This window comes from Podarcis vaucheri (assembly GCF_965113315.1).
Source record: "Podarcis vaucheri genome assembly, chromosome: 11".
Lineage (NCBI taxonomy): Eukaryota > Metazoa > Chordata > Lepidosauria > Squamata > Lacertidae > Podarcis > Podarcis vaucheri.
The window spans coordinates 62,324,676-62,337,292 of NC_138749.1; the positions used below are offsets into that span (position 1 = coordinate 62,324,676).

Here is a 12,617-nt window from a genome sequence, read left to right on the forward strand (position 1 = left end):
TTTAGATGGATAAATCTTAGGTTGCATCCAGGTTACAACTTCCTGCTCCTCCTCAAATTCCTTCTCTGAACCTAGAGGTGAAATGAATTTATCTTCTGAGAACAAAGAGGCAAGCATGGCTTCTTTTGTTTCTTTTGTATATAGCTAGCTTCAACTAGACAGTACAGAACTCCTTCCCTATCAAGAATGTACTTCCTTTAATAAACATAAGCTGTTTTATTTTATACCAAGTCTCAGTCAAAATACCTTTCAGCTAAAGGTGTGCTCCAAGCAAAACTTCAATTAACTAAAGTTACATTTCAGTTGCTGCATACAAACTCTATATACTAACAATATGAAAGTGGGTATGTATTTTATGTACTATCGCTATAGTGTCATAAACCAGAATTTAGTATTCTTTTATTTGTTTTTCTTTTGATTTAATAAAATAAAATTGAGGAAAAACCAACCTTGGTGTAGCATTCTGGACTGTCTGTCGTTTATCATCTAAAGTGCAGTTTGTTAATTTGACTGAGGCATTCATTGACCCATCTGACAACATTTTGACAGCAGCTGATATTAACAGCAGTTTAAATTCTGCAAGTTTCAAATGACCGTCTCGTTCACCCTGATTTGTAGGCTGCTTTGAAAAGAGAATGCATAGTTTAATGCATGATATAAAGAAAATGTTTCTGCAAAAATACAAATTCTGTTACTGCAATCAGACCAAAATTTAATTAGTAAATCATATAATGTTGGACTGAAAGAATTGCAACCAGAAGGAGTTTACTTAGAAATGCTGTTTCACAAACTTTTGTGCAAGTCATTTGCACAACATATATGCCGTTGTACCAAAGTATACCCATGGCTTCTTGTTCATACAATGGCTTCTTGTTCATACAATGGAGCAAAGGCTCCATTTAAAAATAAACATTAATGGCCAGGACTTATGAAGAAAATCCTAATGAAAAGTTCCCTATTCGGATATGCTTGCTTTTGTCACAATATAAAAAAACCTGCTAGTTTTAAAACACTTCAATACTCTGTTCATTTTTATTTTTACTGGGACTGTGCCCCTGCTCGCTCTGCTATCCTACCTGCTGCCATTCCCTCCATAGTGACCATTTAGCTTGTATTCTGGTGTATTAACAAGAGTGCTGTAATGTTGACCAAGGGCAGGCGCCAAGGCACCACCTGTCTCCTTGATCCTTGCTCATCCCGGCTCATAAAAATGAGCCAGGCAGGACTGAGCAATGGGCACCATGGGGTGGTGAATGCTTCCCTCTGCAAGGGAGTCTTCCTGGACCCCCTTAAATAAGTGGTTATTAAACCAATTATTGCCTAGTCTCAAATCTTCCATTCCTGATCAAAGTGATCGAGTGGGTGGACACTTAACAACTCCAGGCATTCCTGGAGGATGTGGACCATTTGGACCTCTTCCAATTGAGATTCAGGCCAAAAGAACTGAACTACTCATTTCATGCAAAGTATTCCCAGTAACCCCAAATTTTATTTCTGCTCAATTGGCAGCATCTAGCTGCCACTTTAGTACAAACCTATAAAATATTATTTTCCAGGTTTGAAGGTGTAGTTGTTTCCTCCCATATCTCTAGCCAGTTGCAGAAAATCTGGGTCCAACCCACCAAGTTTATTTTATAGAAAATTATGTTTTCTTTACCTGGTTGGAATTTGGACTGTACAAAACTAGAGTCAGGGAATCAATCTGGAAGTCCAGTTTCAGCACTGTTTTAGTCTTAACTGAGGAACGTGCTTCTACAACAGCAGATGTCACTATTCTTACTCCAGCTATAAACATTAGGAACATAAGACACAATTATAATTACCATAATAAGAAAAAAGAAAAAGTTATAGTCTCTAATGCACTGCATTTTGAAAGAGAAGAAATGTAACTAGATGAATGTAAATAAAACAATTTTGCCATCAATGACCATCACCAGAGCAATAAGTTTGCCAGACTGACAGTTATGAAACACTCTGCTTAACACATGGTTATTCAGTTAACTGATTTTGTATAGGCTATAGGGTTCTTAAGGTTGTTTTCCTTACACACAACAGGTCCAGCCCATACTGGACTCAGGTGGATTTAGTTCCCTCCAATCTTGAAGGAACTTTTAAGCAGCCCATTTCTGGAAGCATGTTTTGCCAAGCTAGATAAATAAGAAATACACAGCACCCACCCACAAGCAAAACATGTGAACATGGCAGAAAGCTTCGGCACATATAGTATGTGGCCCTGGGTCTAGGATAACAGACTGGAGACACACCCTTCAGATAACCCCAAGGGACCCTACCATACTGGACCCAGCAGGGATGCTTCAAAGCTGACCAGAACCAATAGGGAGGGTTATCTAAGAGGAAGAACATTCTGCAGTATTTGCTTCCCAAATGCCACTTCATCAGATGTACACAAAAACATTTTATAATGGTAAGTAAACATACTAGGTTTAGTCCATGCAATAGCCCTACAAACCTAATAAAGAAGAGAGTGAATGGAAAAGGCCACAGCTGCTGCAACTGCTTTATTGTAATTCCATGGTAAAAAGGTCACAAATGATTTAGTTTGACTGATGGGACAAGTCTGGAAAATATAGATTTTTAAAAGGATTCCATGACATTGATGTGGTGGATAGAGGAATGGTAAAAGATAGGAAGGATGAGCTCCTCTTGGTGATGGAAAGAAGAACTGACCTTTCGGATGAAGGAAGGTACCTCAGCACTACTCAGGTTTGAGAAAGGTGTGCAGGTGTTTTGCCACAAACAGTGCATTCAACTCAGACATACTCTTTTGCAGATGTCACTGCCATGAGGAACCAAAACTTAAACCGTGTACAGAAGAACTGATAGAGAAGGAGCATCCATGGCAAAGAATGAGAATGAAAATTTTGGAATAATTCCATATTGGTCTATAGGAGTAAAAAGGTTAGCAAGTGATGATGCCCACCAATCTGCATACTTTTTTGTGAAGTATAGTTATAAGGGTGTGGGTACTTCAAACAGCTGTTTTGAGAAGTGCTTTAAGGCAGCTTCCTTGGTTCCAAGTGGGAGCGCTGCTTCTCCTGCAAGCAAGTGAGCAGCAGTGGAGGGGAGGGTGGGGAGACTTTTCCCATCCTGCTGCTTCCACTTGCCTGCTTGCAAAAAAAAGCATGTGAACTGTGCTTGTAAAAAGCACATTAACTTCAACTCATCTGCTGGTTAGTGGGCATTAAATCCTGATGCCTTGGCTGTGTAATCCTGTTCTCTGCTGGGAGCAGGACACATAGCCAATGCCCATCAGTTGACATCACCAGTGATGTCAGCTGATAGATAGGTGGGTGTGCAAGCTGAACTGGAACCCCTGGTGCACCAAGACTGGCCCATAAGATGGAGGTTCCTCACTCCTTATCTAGGACATCATCAAGGCATAAGTGTTGAATGAACAAAGGTAGAAGCAGCACAAGATGCCCTTATGGCTAAGACCACTGCCTCATGGGCCCACCATAACCCAACACCTGCCTTACCTTCAGTCAAAGCACAAAACTGGGCTTGAATTAATTATTAAATTCAATCATTTATGGAAAACCAATCTTATTAAATCAATTACAGGAAATAAATCATTTCAAGAAGAAATTACTCTGGGGAAATCAACTGAAGAAATTACAGCAGGAAAATTAATTAAGCTATCAACCAGCAAGTATTAGCAAGAGGAAACAATCACAGACTAAAGTGAAGTGATGACTCCAGGAAGGGGGGGGGGAATCCCTTCCCACAAAAGGAGGCAAACACACACAAGCCACACAAAACAAATCACCTGTCCTGAGCACACACAGCTAACAGAAAAATAACACAAGCAAAATCAGAAATGATGGGAAAATGACCAAGCTACTGCCTTGCACAATAACTCAGTAACATAATTGAGGTGGCTTCCTGGAATGGACTAGTTAGAAGTTCCTGAGATGAGAGTATGTTCCTGCCTTTGAGCACCAGGGAGAGGTAAACACACCTGTGCCCAGTGTGTCAGCATGAGAGAAAGAATGTTTGGATCATTAAAAAGGAAGTAAACAATGGATTTCAAAAGAAACTGTCCAAGATGAATGTGAGCAGGCTTCTATATATGAAATATAATACGGGTCTGTCAAAATATAGCAAAAGTGGTGTAACTCTCCATGACGTACCAATTGTAGATGATACTGCTCACCAACCCATTTACAGAATTTTGTCTATGAATTAAATAGTAAAACTATGTAGATCAAGACCCAATGTTGCAAGTGAGTTTTATGTAAGATATTCATTTAAATTCACTCAAAACAAAAAATTATAGTTCATGTAACTATTAAATTAAATTAATAATTTCTTCTATAGGAAAGAGATAATTGAACTGTAGCTTAAGCTTTAAAACACATACCTCCAGAATGCTGGGAAACACTTGCTGTTCCACTATGGATGCTTAGTACATCTTTTTTTTCCGGTACAGGAGGTGGAGGGCCAGAGCTATCCCCTAAATTTTCATTCAGTGTTCTCAAGATAGTTGTTATATCATCCTGACTCAGAATCAGCTTTGAAAAGAAGTTGATTACTCTTAATTGCAGGCTGAATATATATAACTGTATTAAATGTTACAGGTCCTCTAGAATCAAAAGGTTTTTCCATGTAATAAGGATTATAAATTCATTTTAAGTTTAATAATAATAATAATAATAATAATAATAATAATAGCAGCAACAACATGTATAAGGAGCACCAGCTGCAGACAAGGAGGGCAGAAAAGCATCAGTAGTGCTGCATTTGCAGGAGCAGGGATAGAGCAGGGTAGTGACCACTGGGTTGGCATCACCCTGCAGCTGCCAGGTATGCGTGTGGACTTGCAGGTCGCCACCAACCGAGGGCTCCAACATCACCATCCTGCCCTGGCAAATGCACCTCTGCCACCACTTCATGCATTGCTACTGCACTGGAGTGGGGGGGGGTCAAAATTTATTCCATGTTTACATTCAAATGCTTGTGCAGAGAGAATATTTATTGAATACATAGCAAACTTCAAAATAATAGAAAAATTGAAATTCAGGCTCTGCCTCTCCTCATTTCTTGGACTGTTCAAACTATACTTTGCCCTCAAAAGTGAAGGGGTGGGGCAGCGGCACCAGGAGCAGATCTTGGGCTCATGTACTCCCTTCCCTGTCCATGGATAAAACTGAAACGGAGTATTGATTTGAATATTTTATCTCTATGGCTCATTTTCCCTGCAATAAAAGGATTAAGGGAGGAAAGAATACAAATATGAAGCACACTTCCCACTTCCAATCTCTCCTTGTAGAATCTGGGACCAAGAATAAGCAAACCCTGAAAGATGCACTAATTATTTATTTTGTACTATATACAGAAGTGGTCTGGAAGACCTAATATTTTTGCTTATTTAAATTTGTACCATATATGGAAACCTTGTTTATTTACTATATTTATAATCCACCCTTCACCCAAAGCTCCCGGGGGAACATTAAAACATATACAGCAAACATGAATTCCATGTAAACAAACAAAAAAACAAAAAAAAACAGGAGCAATAAAAATACAATCCAATACACCTAAACCTACCACAAATGCCTGGATGACAAAACAACAATGTTCATTAAGCAGTTAACAAATCCTGATGACCTTTGAGTTGTATTCAAATGTTCTGTTCTATAAACAGATGGAAGAGACTCCTTACATTCACAGAAAGTAACATCTGCAGCAAATAAAAAACTATATATATGCTGCTAAATCATAAGATACAAGAAATATTGGGATATATGAAATGACAGGGGTCAAACCTGCATTTAATTCCTATTAATATTGACAATAGTTGCAAGAATATACATCTTTGCAACTAAGAACTTACATTCATTGGCTTGAGACGTCCAAATATTTTAATGTCAGGAATTTCATGATACCAGAGAGCGGCTAAATTGCGTTCAACACTAACTTCAAGATTTAATGGTTGCAGCAGCTGTATTTCATTTTGCAATAAACCACTTATACAACTTGATCTGTAAATAAAAATGAAAAAAAGTCACAATCCAATTAAGGTTTCTCTTCAACCAGGTGCTTGGCTGATTGACATTCTATGGCCATTTATATGTGTCTGGGGGAAAGGGGTTATTGGTTTGTTTTGTTTTTGCTTTATTTTGGATTTTGTGTTTTCATGTTGTTTTTCATTTTGTGAACCACCCTGTGATCTTCGGGTGAAGGGTGGTATAATAATAATGATGATGATGATGATGATGATAACAACATCATTCACAAGGCTGCATTCAAGTTTAATTGCTTTTTAATTATTATTATTTTCTGTTCTTAGACAGTTTCCATTTTAGCTGTAAGCTGCCTTGTGCCTGTTATATTATATAAATATAATATAAATATGAATAGAAATAGAAATATAAAAATTTAAGACTGCAATATCTGCAAATGGGCTCAGGATTGCAGCTTTGATGAAATACTTCATTTAAGTGTTTTGTACCTGTGTAAACATCCAACAATATACCCTGTGTAGGACAATGCTGGATATTCATTTGGAGTAGGTATATTTTTTATTGATTTGTTTTATTATTGAAAATTCTATCCCATCTTTCAAACAGAAACACAGAGTGGTTTTCAGTACTAAATCTACAAGTACATGAAACCACTGAATGGCGTCATCTGGCGCTTTGGAGTGTGCTGCCATTAGCATCTTGATGATGCACTGATCTATTTCTCCTTTTAATCTTCTGCAAGTGAGATGGACGTGCTGATAGTACAAGGAAAATCAGATTAAGGGTGTGTGCAATGCACAGATGCAATATGATAGTGATGCCTGGTCCCAATTAGCAATGTTGCATTTGTATTTTGAACTAGGTGTACTTCCAAGTTTCTTTAAAAGCAAACCCAAGCATAAAGCATTACTGTGGTCTTACCCTGAGGTAAGAACCTGGATAATTAAGGCTAGACTATCTTTGTTCAAAGTGGGTCACAGCTGGTACACTAGCCTGAGTTGGTAAAATGAGCACCTAGTGAAAAAACCAGTTCATGTAACTCCCAGATTACAAATCTGTTACTTCAGGGAAAGAGCAAGCACTACTGAACCACACAGATGAACAACATATCTATAAGCTGCTAGACCGGGGGGGGGGGGGGTCACCTGGACCAAAGTTTGGCAAGAGGGGTCATTTTCCACATTACACAGGGTTAAGAGGACCAGCAGTGGACTGTATGCTACCGCTGCCCAGGCTGGGTGCATGGGGCATGAAGCCAGAGGACAGGCACGGAGGAGGCCCACTGCGGCCGCACCAGCCCAGCCCTCGCCACTGCTTCAGGGGAATAATAATCATCATTTATTTTTTATACCCCACCCATCCGGGCGTATCCATGGCGTCCTTGCAGCCCTGCACAGCTGGGGTTGGACTATCTAATCCCAACCTTAGAACGTAGCGTGGGAGGTGCACTCGCATGCCAGAGCCCAGTGGAAGAGGGGGGTTCTGCCGCCGCCGCCTCTCCTCCACTTCCACCCCTGGGTTAGGCCTGACTTGGGAGTGGAGCTGCAGCCATCTGGCAGCACGGGGCCACCATGCAAGGAAGCTGGATCCCAAAGGCCAGGGTGCAGCTTCCCTCCCTGCAGCTCCTGCCTTGATGAGGGAGGCTGTTGTGGGGGTGCTTCACTACACCTCCTCAAAAAAATGTGCCTGGGGCCACAGCCCCCCAGCCTCATCCCTCACAATATGTCACTGGAGTGGACCACACACATCACTGTAGATTAAATCTAGAACTCTGGTGCTTCTCTCTTCATTGTATGAAGGAAACAAAGGTTTCCCACTTTCTTCAATAATGCAACTTACACACTTGGTTGTGCACTTTGGTTTACTTTCACTACTAACAGTACCTTCATACCACATCCAAGCACTAATTAATACTGCTGCCTCATATAAATTAGATAAAAAGGAAAAGAGTTCAGTGTCACTGCACATTGATGACACCTCATCCTAAACCTCCAGATGACCTCAGTTGTCCCATCTAATGGAAGAATCTTCTCTCTTTAAGAACATTAGTTAGCAAAACTAAAACTTTGGTTTGTAAGTAGAACATAGTGTTTACTTAGTACATTTTCTTCAGTTTTGTTACTTTTGACAACTTAATTTAGAAGAAATCATTACAAAATCATTATAAAGATATTACCTGTACAACTTTAGGTCACTAAGTTTCACATGTATACAATCAAGAATAGGTGGGACACTATATCGTAGTGACGTTTTAATGAGAAGGAATTCATTCTTTATGGTGATCAACCCAAAATCAGCAACTATAACATCAGTTGATATTGCCGACTGTGGGATTATGACAACGGGTGCTTTAATATTAATGTCCAGTGCCATTCTGGAACTTTGTTGAGCCAATTCCTTTACACCAGTAGCTGCTTTCTCAGCAGCTTGAACAGTGGCTTCAGTAATTGCTTCCTTTGCTGTCTGAAAATTGTTTACAAAAGCCTAGAAAAGGGACAGGAAATCAGCAACAGATGAGGATAACAGTCACAAAAATACATCATTTTTGTATCAGTTTGCTCACTACACATTACAAATTATCTGTGTTGTTCTCTATGTCTGTCTTTCCCTCTTCCACACAGTTGAGCAATAAACATGTTTAGAGTAGAAGAGAAAAAATAAAAAGCATTATATAGTTCCTTGTTACATAGACAAATTAACAAAACATAAAAAGGAAAAAAGGTATAACCATATGGCAACATTATACAAGGTATTGAAATATCATGTTTGTCTCAGAGGCTGACTTCAATTTTAGTTTTCTATCACCATAGACCCATTTGGTTTAAGTTATAACAAAAGTATACCTCTTTTTAAACAAAGAATTGTCTAAGCATTGCACAACAACTAGGAAAGCATACTTTCACTGATATTGACATACTTAATTTTAATCCCCAAGGTTTTGCTAGACATCAATGTGGCTCAAATGAATATAAACATCAAGCGTAAATTTGAAAACCTAACTCTAGTTTGAATAATTCATTATCTAGTGCTGGGATACAACATAATATAAGTTACTGAATATTATTTATTTTATTATTATTTATTAACTTTGTATAGTGCTCTTCATCCAAAGATCATAAGGCAGCTCACAACAAAAACAAAATGAAAACACATAATACAGAATAAAACAGAAACAAAAATAGACCAATAACGCCCCTCCAACAAACACATTTAAAAGGCTAAAGGCCTAGTTATAGAGAAATGCTTTTGCCTGGTGCCTTCATTACATATCTTTAGGTGCCAAGCCAAAACATTTTATAGGTCAAAACCAGCACTTTGAATTGAGTGCGGATCTTTTTTTTGGGCAGCCAATGCAATCAGACCAGGATCAGTGTAATATGCTCAAACCATCTTGGCCTGCTGAGCAACCTGGCAGTCAAATTCTGCACCAGTTTCTGAACTGTCTTCAAAGGCAGTCCTACATATAATGTGTTGGACTAACAGGGGTCAGCAAACTTTTTCAGCGGGGGGCCAGTCCACTGCCCCTCAGACCTTGTGGGGGGCCGGACTATATTTTGAAGTGGGGGGAGAATAAATTCCTATGCCCCACAAATAACCCAGAGATGCATTTTAAATTAAAGGGTACATTCTACTCATGTAAAAACACACTGATTCCCGGACCATCCGCGAGCCGGATTTGGAAGGCGATTGGGCTGGATCCGGCCCCCGGGCCTTAGTTTGCCTACCCATGGACTAATCTAACCTAGAGTTTACCAGAGCATACATGACAGAAGTTAGACTATCCCTGTCCAGATAGGGGCACAGCTGGGTCACCAGCAAAGCTGATGGAAGGCACTCCACACTACTGAGGCCAACTGAGCCTCAAGCAGTAGCAAAGGATCTAGAAATACCCCCAAGCTATGTACCTGCTCCTTCAGAGGGAGTGTAACCCCTTCTAGAGCAGGCAACCTCCTATGCATCTGGCATACAGAACCACTCCCTAGCAGTGCCTCAGTCTTATCTGGATTAAGCTTCATTTTGTAGGCTCTCATCCAGGCCATAACTGAGGCAAGGCAATGGTCCAGCACATCCAATGCCACATCTGTAAATGTAAAGAAGCAGAACTGTGTGCCATCAGTGTACTCTGAAACTCCATATAACCCCAGTCAATGGTTTCATGTAAATGTTAAACAGCAAAGGGGTTAAAATCAAACCCTGAGGAATTCAACACTGAAGATTCCATGGAGTTGAAGAGCACTTCCCAAGCATCATGCTCTGGAAACAACAAGGGCCAAGTAGGATTGGAACCACCGCAAAGTGGTGCCAACCACCCCTAAGTTGGACAGATCCTCCAGTAGGGTACCATGGTTGAGGATATTGAAAGCCAGTGAGAGGTCAAGGAGAATTAACAGGGACATATTTCACCTGTCTCTCTCCTGACAGAGGTCATCATACAGGGCTACCAAAGCAGTTTCTGTGCCAAAACCGAGCCTAAACCCCAAATGAAATGGATCTAGAAAATCTTTTTTGGATTTCCAAGACCACCTGGATCCTGCGGTTTCATATTCAATTTCAATGAAATGGGCTAGGAGAAACAGAAATGGATCTCCCAATCAGTGGTGTAGTGGTAAATTTGAAGGTACAGCTCATCGTGACAGTCACACAGCCATGTTCTCTGCATAGCCACACCACCCCAATGACAGTACAAAAATGCACGTATTTATACAAACTTGTGTACACCAATTAGCAGCCATACATAGATTAATACCCAATTTATAAGGATCAGCTGACAGTCATAGATTAGGAAACTGGACCCATTCCCTCACTTCATTTATGCCAATAATCTAGAAACAAAAGTTTCTAGAGAGTCAGTCTCTCCAACTAATGGCATCATCGCACCTACTTCGAAAAAAATCCCAGGGGTGCACTACTCTTCCACTACACCATTGCTCCCACTATAAGTTAAGTAAAACAATCTCTTCACCTTATTGTATTTTCTAAAACAAAAAGGAAGCTTACCAAAATAGCAGAGACAAATTTGTTGACAAAAACAATCTGAATGCATCCAACAGTTAAGTAAACCTGGCTGTCAACAGCTTCCATATCAGTATACGAAATGTCATTTGTAGCATACATGTACGTCACCATTTTGAAACTGAAGACCTCTTTGCCTGTAATATACAGAGCCTTGGAACAGAAAAAAGTGTTCAATGTTAAGAGTATAATATTTACAAGGTGTGCGCAAAATAAAGGTAATGGGCTGCATCCAAAGGTGTTCTTACATTAATGGAAGGAGTCTTTCTGTTCACACAAGGGGCTTGGATAAAGCACAGGTGTCCTTCATTGGAAGTGTTGATGGAAGAGACAACACCTGCCAGTTCCCTTTCCCTGCAGCCACCTATGACACCTCACCAACCCTCCAGGAGCAGATATTTGGGGAGCATAGCGGAAAAGGTTGGCAAGAATGATGTGTGTACATTACATAATCCAACCTATGTCTTTTCTCTATAGCACACTATTCAATACAATATATGTGTGGCAGTCCTTCACTGAAGGGCTTCAGTTTAAGTTAACAGACTTTTTTGTCCCTACTCTTTGGTATAAAACATATACCCAAAAACCACACCAAGCATGAGGATAAGCAAGAGATGACTAAAGTCATTATCAATTAAACCAGGCTAAAGCCTAATATTTATATTGCAAGTACACTGCTTTCTGTACACAGCCTGGCATGCCCTTTAAATGAACACACATACCTTTTTATGCAGTGCTGCCGCATCACAATCCAAAATAACGATATTCTTTAAGTTTGCTGATACTTCAGTTGTTTCTTTCTTCATCTTTACCTCACTATCAAGACCTAAATTTAACAGTATTAATTAACAAATCTAATATGGCACAATCTTCAAGGTACTTCCTCTGGGTTCTAGTAACCTTTAAATATTGTAATTGGCATTTTAGTCTTACCTTCAATGCGGATTTCAGATATCCAGCTTTTTTGTTCTCTTATAAAAATGCGTAAACAGGACATGTCTGCACAAACATGGAGATCACAAACATCTTCATACTTTGACTTTTTTGAAGCTATGGGAAAGTTAAAAGCAAAAAGTGTTATATTTGGAATTAGAGATCTGAATTCCAACGAGGATCACAGTTGTACAAAAACACAGAGTGCACAAATACAGAGAGGAATGCAAACTATGAAAGTAGTAGCTCTACAGATTGGTTTATTTTATTTTTTTTCGTGCAACATGCCATTAGAGTTAAAGCAGTATCTTTCAAGTTAACAGAAATGACTAAATATTACCAAGAAATAATGTCTTTATGCCTCCTTCCTCGGGGCATGACTTGACACAGGCAAGGCTACATAAGCAGAGAACAGGCTGTCACTTCATAGGTTATCTCTAATCCTCGGGACATACTAGGATTCCAAAGCTGAGTAAGACAGTGCTGTTGGCATCCATCTGTCTTGAGAGACAATGGAGTGTGCCTCCAGGGGTGAAGTCAAACCACTGTGTTAGCAGCACCAAAATGACCTCTCTGAGGTGCAAGCCTGGCCAGTGTGTCTGGAGGTCCTGGGCTGCCCAGATGACGACCAACCCCCCTCAGCTTTGCTGACGTGATACAAAGGAAAGCAGAGCAATACGCTTGTCA

At 39.8% G+C, this 12,617-nt stretch overlaps 1 protein-coding gene across 3 annotated transcripts in view; it reads right to left on the reverse strand.

Moving 5' to 3' along the window:
- VPS13A (vacuolar protein sorting 13 homolog A) overlaps positions 1-12,617 on the reverse strand; it is a 161,800-nt gene that overhangs the window by 62,597 nt on the left and 86,586 nt on the right. For 2 of the 3 annotated variants that reach the window (XM_082241457.1, XM_082241459.1), the window contains exons 30-37: positions 11,931-12,047; positions 11,720-11,823; positions 10,983-11,150; positions 8,161-8,468; positions 5,855-6,002; positions 4,382-4,532; positions 1,658-1,785; positions 450-622 (exon numbers count right to left, since the gene is read on the reverse strand). In XM_082241457.1, coding sequence (XP_082097583.1) covers positions 450-622; positions 1,658-1,785; positions 4,382-4,532; positions 5,855-6,002; positions 8,161-8,468; positions 10,983-11,150; positions 11,720-11,823; positions 11,931-12,047 — 1,297 coding nt within the window. The remainder of the gene's footprint in view (positions 1-449; positions 623-1,657; positions 1,786-4,381; positions 4,533-5,854; positions 6,003-8,160; positions 8,469-10,982; positions 11,151-11,719; positions 11,824-11,930; positions 12,048-12,617) is intronic. The other variant, XM_082241458.1, reaches the window with a different exon arrangement.